Source organism: Dermacentor silvarum, chromosome 6 (genome assembly GCF_013339745.2).
Source record: "Dermacentor silvarum isolate Dsil-2018 chromosome 6, BIME_Dsil_1.4, whole genome shotgun sequence".
Taxonomy (NCBI): Eukaryota; Metazoa; Arthropoda; class Arachnida; order Ixodida; family Ixodidae; genus Dermacentor; species Dermacentor silvarum.
In genome coordinates, this window is record NC_051159.1 from 14,543,122 (window position 1) to 14,554,249 (window position 11,128).

The 11,128-nt window shown below is 49.0% G+C and overlaps 1 protein-coding gene across 1 annotated transcript in view; it reads left to right on the forward strand.

Moving 5' to 3' along the window:
• LOC125946189 (centaurin-gamma-1A-like) overlaps nt 1–10,819 on the forward strand; it is a 95,272-nt gene extending 84,453 nt beyond the window's left edge. The window contains exon 2 of the mRNA XM_049668692.1: nt 9,221–10,819. Coding sequence (XP_049524649.1) covers nt 9,221–9,285 — 65 coding nt within the window. The 3' untranslated portion in view covers nt 9,286–10,819. The remainder of the gene's footprint in view (nt 1–9,220) is intronic.
• Nucleotides 10,820–11,128: the final 309 nt, after the last annotated feature.

Genomic DNA, 11,128 nt, shown 5'->3' on the forward strand with positions numbered 1-11,128 from the left:
CATTTCGCGTCCCCGTGGCGCCCGTGTACTCGGCCACGTCGATCAGTACAGGCACCGCCGTTTTGCGAGTTCGCTGCGCTAATACACGCGCATAGCGCACGCGCCCGGCCTTTTTCTGCTTAGCGGCGTTGATCATTGTTTTTCTACGTGCTCGTAACCCGTGGTGTGCCGCGCAATACCTGTACACACACACAGCGTGGCCGCGTTTAGCGCGAGGGGAGACAGCTACATAGCGCGGCCACGCGCACCCTATCCGCGTCGCACTTTATTGTTCGACCGCCCGGCGCGCGGGGGGTCAGTCCTTTTGTTCTTTATGCCCCACTGATGCGGCCTAGCGCGCCGAGGTCACGCGCCTGTAGCGATTCAACGGCACTGTGTATATAGCTGACTGCCTGCCTGCGCGCGCGCATGCAAACACGCGCTGTACGTGTTCGCTATCGGGTCGCTCGTTCCTTATATGCGCGTGTGGCTGCGCCGTGGGCTGCGCTTATCTCAGCTCGATCCCGTTGTTTGGCTCGTCGTGAGCACACACTGTGTGGAGCTGCATTCGACGTCATGGCCCTGCACTAGTTTACTCGACGGAATACTTGTAACGTTAATGTGCGTAACCACTATACTGTACACATCATCTTCAGATATAGGTAGAGATATGCGTGTTCTATATGAGGAGCGGGAGAGAGAGAGAAAGGAACAGGGTAAGAAGGAACGCTGTGCTGACTGCAACGCTGACGTCTGAACAGCGGCCAGGAGAGAGGGGAGCTTCTGTTCTCGAAGTGTACGTTCATTACAAAGCCGACAACTTCGTAGTAGTAGTAGTACAGTAATCTCGCGAGAGGAGACATTATGTGCTGCTTTAATTGACTGTCACTGGTCATGCTCATGGACCAGGGTCAACGACACATATAATCTTAAACGCAACCTCCGGGTCCCACCAGGATGCGGCGTTTCAATTCCCATACACTCTGCAGAAACCTAACTTTTGCGACGTCACTGTAGTTAACTGCGTCTAACGCCAGCCAGATGCCACGTCCTGGGAATATTTCCAAGTTACTCGTACGGCAATGTCGAAACTTCGCTCCCTATAGCTGCGTCGCGTGTCTCCTCGCTTTAAATATTCCCGTCAGCACTCGATGATTATTAAAGCGAAGCTTTATATGGCTAGGCGAAATCGCCTGTGCACAAAAAATTATCATCAGCATTGGCTCGAGCGTCGTCGTCTTCTTCCGCAGCTGGCTCGTTCGTGCTTGTGGTCGGCACGCGCTCGTGCCATTACTCCCGCGTTCGTCGTCGTCGGCTTCTTCCACAGCTGGCTCCGTTGCCGCTCATTATTCCAGCGTATAATTTCACTTCTGTCGTCGTAATGAGGAGGCCGCGTTTACGGGGGTAAGATCCATATTGCGTAAGGAGGTATGAGTCATTCATTGTCGCGCGTAACGGCCAGATTTAATTTAGAAGCCATTTAATTCATACGAATCGCAAGTGACAACGGCGGACTGCTGGCATACCGTCAGCGACCCCGTCGCAGCCGAACGTGTGTGTAACCTCATAACTGAGAAATACTTTAATGAACCCTCGGGATTAACCAGTGATAAACACCGGGGCCGCATGTTTCAGCTTTGCTGCTTAACCTTCAATTGACGGAGTGGAAGGGCCGACAGACAGACAAGAAACTTTAATGAAGGTCCTGAGAAGCTCCGTTGCCCCCTCTCAGAGAGGCGACGAAGCCGCGGGCCGCAACCCACGTCGGGACGGGGAGACCGAGCTCCAGCGCCGCATCGTGGGCTCTCTGTACAGCCCAAAATTGGCGTGACTGGTCGGAGCTCCGAAGAGCAGAGCTACACTCCTCTGCAGTGCATCGATGCCGACGAATTTTATTTATTCCTCTTCGCAGCCAAACCTCCAATGACGTAGTGTCGATTTCGCAGGCATTTTATTCTCAGCATCGGTCGGTGTTGCCGCGCCCACTTAGAAAGGACACTTAAATATTAGTAATAAGCTAAGCTATGTTAGTAAGTTACGCTACCCGCCGGGGTGGCTGTCAACTAAGGCGTTGCGCTGCTAAGCACGAGGTTGCGGGATCGAATGCCGGCCCTGGCGGCTGCATTTCGATGGAGGCGAAATGCAAAAACGCCCGTGTGCTTGCGTTGTAGTGCACGTTAAAGAACCCCAGGTGGTCAAAATGAATCCGGAGCCCTCCACTACGGCGTGCCTCGTAATCAGAACTGGTTTTGGCACGTAAAACCCCAGAACGAAGAAGTTACGCTACCGCAATGCAAAACCGCTCTTACCGTGTGAGGAGGCTTGGTGAGTATAGGATGGACAGCTGGGCTATAGTCGGAAATAGTTCGTAATTGAAATTACATCGCTAAAAGAACAGGACGGAGGAAGAGAGAACAGTTCACCGCCGACCCGTTCTCGCTTATATCGTCCTATTAAAGTTTTCGCGTTGTATTTTCTTCAAGTGCGAGCCTTCCGATAAGCCGAAAAATACGCGAAATCGAAGGACGGGTGGCGAAGAGCTCACGTTGGGGTCATGGATTTTTGCTTGTTGTACTCGATCGCGTTTGATTGGCTGCTTATCGGCAAGAAAGGCTGGCACTCTAATGAAACCAGAGGCCCTACCTACCGACCAAGCTTCGATGACTTTTCCTGTGCAAAAACGACCCGGATAGCAGAAAAAGTTCCTTTGAAGTCCGTGACGTACGCTATACGCCGACTTACCGGCGCTGAGATTTCAGAGCGAAATTCAAGAAATGGAAGTTGGGCCTTTGTTTTCTGCCTTATAATGAGAAACTAGTCATCGCCAAATGAATAAATAAATAAAAAAAGATTTTCAGAGTAGTACTTTACCAGCGAAAACGGATGTAATGTTGCTTCTTAAGTCGCGCGCATTACTCTAAGCACATGCTATTTGCTGCCTGTTCCAATTAAATGATAATAATAATAATAATAATAATAATAATAATAATAATAATAATAATAATAATAATAATAATAATAATAGTAATAATAATAATAATAATAATAATAATAATAATAATAATAATAATAATGAATACCGGTTGCATTCGTATTGCCAGCGCAAATAAAGGACGACACTCAGACATGACCATGACCATCAAAAGTGCGCTGCTTCGCAAAACAATAAAATTGCTTCAATGCTTCTTTGGATGACACTGGCATTTGCGATGAATATACACTATACAGCACCCTGTGTGTGTCTGTCTCATTTTTGCATCTGAAACTTGTGTAGCCCAGACATTCGCGGACATTTTATCGAGAACGTTGCGATAGCGACGGTTACACTTATGTAGTGTTGTACGTTACTTATTCTTCTGCTGTATTTATGTATCACCTAATGCAAGAATTTATCCTTTTATTTTGTTTTTTATTCTGTAATAGCCAAGTGAGAAGGGCTAGCCGTAGCCAAGAAAGAAAGAAAGAAAGAAATGATGCAGACGGAACGAGCGGGGGGCCATGGCTTCTGGCGCCGACTGTTGTCACTGGCAGTATAGGTGCGAGCTGTACCAAGCAAGTAGCCCGCCTATGTTGCATGCCTTGTTGGGTATACTGGTGTCTCTTATTAACAACACATTTCAGCCGGGGTCAGGGCGGTCATCGCGCAGCTTTGGAACGGACGCGTGAGAAGCAGCACGTGTCGTGTGGTTCCTCTTTATCGTCAGGCGCCGGAGCGAATTAACTTCTGCGTTCTGGTGCAGCCTGGGCGCGCGAGGGCGCACAGATTGGATTCCTTTGAAGTGGCAGCCTCGTTCCAGGGCATCTGCACTGCCTCCTAACAAAATCCTTGCAAGGACAAATGTTGTTGGTCGGTAATATCAGGATAGGCCCACCAAGTCACCATATTGGATTGCACTGATGCCTCCGGAAGCGTCCCAGTTTGTACAGCCAGTACGTAGCCGTTCACACAAAGTGGGAGGAAGAGCCAAAAGAAAAGAAATGAATGCTGCAATTCCAACGTACTTGGTGGAATCAGCGTCAGGCGCAGCTTGACACTTTCATCGGAAAGTTTAACATGATGTGCGCAACTTTATTCCCAAGTGCGCGCATGGCATAGTCGTCTCACACTGCGTAAGTTTTGTGCCATTTGACTGCGCGGCAACGTGCATGCAACTGTTCGTGTTCTGCACCGTGCTTTGCAGCATAGCAAATACGGTGGAGCGGAAAGACGCGGCTACCCCCACCAAACGCGACTCGCGTGAATTCCAACGTGAGTCGTCGGCCCAGTTTTGATTACACTATCTCCGTGATCGGCCCCCTTTGCTACTACGCAATATACCCGGGATTGGCTTACCTTGCTCGGTGATAAACCGACCGTGCATGCGGACGTGTCATATCCCTAGGAAGCGACGCAAAGACAGCGTCGATTTAATAAAGCAATTATGCGCTTGAAGCCATGATGCGTTCTTTGCAGTAATATGCGTCGCATTGCGTCATTGCGTAGAGAACAGAGCCGGTCACCGACACGACTTTTCTGGGTAGTACAGATGGCTGCACAAGGTGCTGCAGCTATCATGCACCGAGCTAAAATAGAGAGAAGAAACACGCGGGCCATTCTATACGGGAATAAGTCGAAGTGCATGTTGTTTACAGTCTTGTTGGCAAACTTATTTTCCCACTGTGACGGTTTGATGGCGCTGCTGTCCCTGGCCAATCCGTATCACGTGGAAGTTCGCGTCGCGCTTTTGTATATTTTTTTCTTTCCAGCGCGCTCCGACTGCCATTCTCGGGCCTGTGCGACGAAAGTGCTGTACGCACAAACGGATCAAACGTGTTAGGGACAAGAACTTCGTTGTGATGGCATGCTGCTGCGCCTTAAGTTGCCGCAACCGACAAGGCGAGGGCAAAAGGCTTTTTTTGTTTACCATCCGGCGTGCGCAAACGCTTGCTGCACACTTGATATTTGCGCCGTCTCGCATCGTCGCGGTGCTACTTCCAAAACGGCATTATTAAGACCAGTTTCTGACTGACGAAGCAAAATCGCGCCTCAAAAACGTCTCCGCAGGGCGCGATCGAAGTTTTCCTCGGATTTCCTCTGGTAGCGCGTTAGCTGTCGTCTGCCACGGCAGGCCCGACGCAGGCGGCGCCACTGTCGATATCGCGCCTCGATCGCGCTGGTCGTGCCGAGCGCGATAGTGGAACGGAGGAGGAGGGAATGCGCGCGGGTGCGCAGTTGCAATGTATTTCATATACTTCGCAAGATTTCTCTATTTGCCGAAAAAAAAAGAAAGAAAGGGAACACGCGATGTGCACCGTGCTGGAAACGCTTCATTTTTACGTCTTTTACGATTCTCTACAACCCCCTAACTCATAATTAAATTTATAAATAAAAAGTAAGCTGATTGCGTTTATTTACTGATTGAATGTCAGTGCCTAAAAAAAACGATTACTGATTTGTCTAAAAGATTCTAGTCAACGTGTACTTGGTTTTAATCGCGTAGGATAATCCGCCTGTGTTTTTTTCTTCTTTTAGCTATAGGTGAATGGTAATTGGGACACCCTATATAACCTTTTCCGGTATACTTTTGTTGTCTGATATGCCATTCGACAGGACGCCTTCAACAAAGTCCCTTGAGGGGTTGCATGTTCGTTTAAACGCCGTTGCCCTTCAGCAGCGCTCTCTGTGTGTGCCACTCGCATCTTTCGCGCTGTTCCCTTCAAAGCCGTACCAGCCAGCACGGATGCAGACCTTAGTTCACACCTGCATGTCTCACTATGAGATCTGAAGGCAAAGCAGTAATCCTTCCAGACGACAGCAGAACGTGCGCGTATATGTGAAGAAACAGCATGCACGACGGGGCCGGTTGCTCGGCGCTTTATTCCAAGTCTGTTTTTTTCTCCTCCCGTTTGCTGCGAGGCGCCTATCGTTTGACTCGTGCCTCGACGCACTCGACGCCGCCGGCTTGTCGAGAGCGCGTCCTTCCGGTGCAGGCGCCGTCACCGCAAACGAGTTCGATCATCTATATGGCCACTTTAGGTGCGACGGATAACGTGCCCTGCGCGAGCCCCACTATATAGCGAGACTGCTCTTTTGCGATAGGAAGGAAGCACAAACGCAGAGGGCGTAACGTTGCGATTTGTTCGCGGAAGCTTGATAAGCCTGCCTTCGCGTGCACAGTTGTTTTCTTTTTACTCGGTTCTCGTATAGCTATATCGTCTCGCAGTTGTTTCCGTGTCGTAGCGCCACGCGTTGCATGCCTGACTGATTTGCTCTGTCGAGCCCAAATGGGAAGTCGTCTTCTTTCTTTCTTTCTTTCTTTCTTTCTTTCTTTCTTTCTTTCTTTCTTTCTTTCTTTCTTTCTTTCTTTCTTTCTTTCTTTCTTTCTAACCCTTCCTTCTCTGTTCGCCCACTCCCGGCCCCGAGGTGATCTGCAGGAAGCGTTCATTACCCAGCCCAGCCCCGTAGTGATTTTTTAGTCGCGATGCGCCAGAATACCATTACGGGCGCCGTGTCTAGCTGCACGCGCGGAACAGACTCTTAAAGTGTTCTTTCTGCTTGTGTGTGTACCGGCTTCATCTTCCTTCTGTTTCGTGATTGTACGTAACCCGTAACTTCGTCCTTAAACTTCGTGCTCGGTTGGCCGGCATTTCCTTCTCTCTCCTTTCTTTTTCTCCGGTCTCGTCCTTGCGACGGAAGAGCGCAGCAGGGACATCCGCCAACCGCGGAGGCTGCTTAACGATCCGCCCAGACTGTGTTCATATCGTGCCTCCAGGGCGTCTGTTCCAATCAGCCCCTCATTTGACGGGCAGAGTATAACGCCCGCATTTCGTTATCGGCCTACGCGTTCGTTATATATACTTATTGGAAATTTAGCCTCTCGTGCCGCCGTCTCGCTGACGCCCCCCTTCCCCTCGTACCCCCGTGCGCATTTGTAGGTCTTGTATTGTTTCCCGTCTATTTTATGTCCTCCTGAAAAGTGGCTCCGCCTTCCCGATATAACTTCCCGTCTCTCAATGCGCGCACCTTTGCTCAAACGTCAGCTATCCGAAGAGCGCATGGAAAGATTGTCGACGTCATAGCCCACTGGCTGTGGCGTTAGGCTGCTTACACGAGGTCGCGGGTTTGTTTTCCGGTAGCGCCTGAATGCACGAACGCTTGTGTATAGCGAGCATTGGATGCAGGTTTTTTCCTGTGTGTTGCTTTGGGATGTTAAACTCAATAAATCAATCAATCAGTCGATTATCTCTGCTCTCGGCACATGCGAAAGCTATAACAAACAGGGCGGGAGGCGGGGAGCGCACTCATATCCGCGTAATGTTATCAACTTATCAATATCAAGGAGTAGTCGCTGGCAATGGAGTATTAATTGACTAGTTTTCTACGCAAAATCTTAAAGCTGCTTCTCGCTTGCCTCTATTATTATTATGATTATTTTCGCTTTTTCGTTTATTGGGGGCATCCTTGGCGGCGCTATAAAATAGTAAAGCCTAGTGTACTCATGCAGTACGCTATGCGAAAAACGAATAATAATAAAGCAAATAATAAAGAAGAACCTAAAACATGTGAGCAAAACAGCCTAAATCGTACTTAAGTCGTAGTAATCATGTTCGGTTAATAATTTGAAGAGAAACCACTGGAAAACAAGCCAAAGTGTTAACTAGTTTTGTACAAAAAGCGTATACCTGCCAACTCTCCAGTGTTTTCCTTAAGGTGGGCGAATTTGTGCTCGTGTAAATTTTTATTGCGATAGCAATTATATGGACACTTCAACCGGATTTCTGCCATCGGCGTCGCCGCCGTCGCCGTGAGGTTCCGTATAGATAAAATCTTCGCCGCGCGCCGTATGCCCCAGCGGAAGCGTGCGGGGACGCGCGCTATCTATCACGGGAGAGCGAACGCGCTCAATCTCCCACGCGCAAGCAAGGAAGCGGAAAGTCAGCGCCGGAGGGAGCAGGGGGGGCACTTCTCTGCCAACAACCGCGCTCGTCACTCGACCGCACCGTCTCTTATCTCCACACGGCTCTGACCTTTATGCACTGTGCATTCGCCGCTCAGTTTCTGTTGAAGCGATAGACCGCACGTACCTTCGCCCGCTGCAGCGTATGGGCTTGCTGCCAGCATTTTGACAGTCGTTGTCTGCAGTCATTCAGTGTGACCTATTCATGTTTGTTTGTGCGCGCTCACACCACGCTTGTTCATTCAGTTAGTAATAGTCGGGCCACATTTTCCAACGCACGCTACACATGTAATGCTGCCCGGATCGGCAGTGCAGCGCTACAGGTGTGTCCCTTCGCACGCGCTGCCCACGGGAAGCGCTTCTCATCAACACCACCGTTTCACACGCGCCTTCTCGTGGTCATCGAGTCTCTCTTCATGTCGGTCTACTTACGCCGCAGCACACCTGCTTACTTAATCAGCTCATGTTTACTACAATTTATATTGCTACCAAAGCCGCCACCTTACATCGTATGACATTGCTGTGTTGCTATCGCATTCATTGCTTCGCCCTTAGGGCGAAACTGTGACATTTTTTACGAATGTTGCGACCAGTTTTACGAAAGTTGAGTTCTGTTCACGAAGGATATCCGCTCGTGGGTCTTTGAACTGTCCGTTGAAATTGTTCTGATGGCGAAGTGATGCCATATGTGCACTTGCTTCGAGAAAGTTTATGCAGCCAAGTTCTTGAAGTACGCAATATCGGCAAGAGCGAATAATAAGTCACTGAAAAATTTGGCAGTGTGTTGCTTTACAGTTTGGGCTGTTCCAACTTTGCTGCTCCTTGTGTACTGTGAACAACAACAACAAAAAAAGGTAAAGGTAAATAAAGTGGATATGTGTTCCACAAAAGGTGGAGGCTATTCCCCCGTCCCCCTCTTCTTCAAAAAACGCAGCAGCGTTTTTTGAAGTGCACAAGCCTATATGACCGCCTGTGACGAAACTCGGCAATGAGCGCTTGACTGTGTAAGTGTGCAAGGTGTGAACTTCTCTCTTCCTTCTCCTCTTTCAATCCCTTCTCCTCCTTCCCCATTGCAGGATAGCCTACCGGGATCAGCCTGGTTAACCTCCCTGCCTTTCCCTTATGACTTTTCTCTCTCTCTATTGTAATATGTTGTGTCGCTATCGTAGACTTTAGGCCGATTGTTTTGTTCGTTTTGCGCAGAACACGTCTCACAGTTTTTCTTTAGCGGTGTGTGCCTGTTTCAGGAGCCAAGGTGAAGTGTGTTTAACTCCTGCGTTTTGTTTTTCATTCTCTTTGTGCAGGTAAGGCACCACTCCTTTTGGGGATCCTGGCATCGACTCGAGGTACCGTGCATGGGATTGTGTAATCCTCGCCGATTTGTGTACCGAGTGTGGTGAGAGAAATTGAAAAACCGTTGGAAGGTGAGCGCTGAGTTTGGACGGAAGCGATGAGTTATTTTAAAACATGTACAGTAACGCAGCAGCGTGTTTAATCCGCCGTGCCACATGAACACGCGAACCTCTCTGAAGGTTAATGCTACCACAGTCCCTTAATACTTAAAATACTTAATACTTAAAAGCTATTAAGGGACTATGATGCTACTTACTTTCTGGAAGAGTAGTCTACCATCTTACTATGGTTACGTGTCTAATAACATGCCGACTCTTCCGAATTTTACGTCAGCTTTACTACTCTGGGTTCATTCTACGATTTTAAGAATCTTTCGTCGAGCTTTACGGAGAAATAAGTTCTGCTTGCGAAGAAGTATTGCCCGTCGGTGGAAGTATGCTGGTGGTGGAAGGATATATAGGTTTGCAGAATAAGTGGATGCTCACACGCGGTCTCTCACCAATATCTTTGTACGCTATGTACTCACTCGCACTCGTATGTACTCGCGCTCATAGTCGCTTCCGTCTCACACTACGCCGTACCCGCTGATTCACGCTGATTATTCGCGTCCACTTCAGTTCACCGGCACCCGCATTCATACTCACGTCCCCTGACATTCGCCGACAGTCGCATAACGTTCACGCGTCCACTCAAGTACTGCCTTTCGATCGCACTCGCGTTAACCGGCACTCGCTCATATAGTCATGCGTGCACTCGCACCCTTCGTCACTGCTGAGGAATCTCACGCCTGTATAACGAGTGGGAAGCGAGTTTGAGTCGGTGTATACCGGCGAGTGAGCACGTCGAGCTATGGTGGAAGGACACAAGAACGTACTTGCTTCGTGCATGTTTATTCGGAGAAGTTCTCGAAGCAGACGAAACGGGCCACAGCAGAGTAACTGGAAAAAGTTGCTATGATCAAAATACTGTCTGTTGCTTCTCGCTTTGTACAGTTCCAGGTTTGGCTTCTGCCCGTGTATACGGCGCCTAAATAAAATCGCCGTTAAAATAAGGTGCTGTTGTCGACCTCCCCTCTTTCACGTGTAGTGCCCGCGGGATTTTTACGAATTTTGTTGCTTACAGGCCGACAGGTGTGCAAAATGCAAATAAAGCGTAACTGTGCCAACTGAGACATACAAGTACCCGAATATCGTGTGTGAGAAAATGCACATGGAGGAGTTATGTAACATGATGTGGTCTTGTAAACTTCACATGTGGCGTTTTACGTACACTTCACATCTGGATCTGCTCCTCTTTTTTTTTTTTTTTTCGTTATGGAAGCAATGTTGCAGCTTTGCAATTGGCCCAGCCGGCGACGTGAAACGAACAGCCGTATCTTCGAAATCAGCACCGGACCTTGCTGCATTCAAAGGGATTCGACGAATCCTGCCCGTACGCAGTGCGGAAGACGTCCCACTGTACGCACGCGAACTAAAATGTCAGTGCATGTGCCAATGTCCGCACACAGGGAAGCCGCTATCGATCATTCCAACCCGTCGCCCGACAGTGCGTGCCCCTGCAGAGTTCTCTTCGCCACCGCACCCGATCTGCGCCTCTTTTCCAGCTCGGCGTGCGTGTCCTGTCAGCCAGTCTTCATGGATCGTTTCGAGGGCCTATGGTTTTGAATAAGCTATGCGATTCCAGAGCACGCTCTAGGATGGAATAGTTTACTTTTCTACTTATAAATAGTTATAACCCACGGCTCTCCTCTTTCTTTCTTTGCTTGTGTATTATTGAAGCGTTTGATAATTGTAACGCTCTGCTCTATGTATATGCGACCCGAAAGGACAACTTAGAAAAAGCGGACATCATGCCACGAG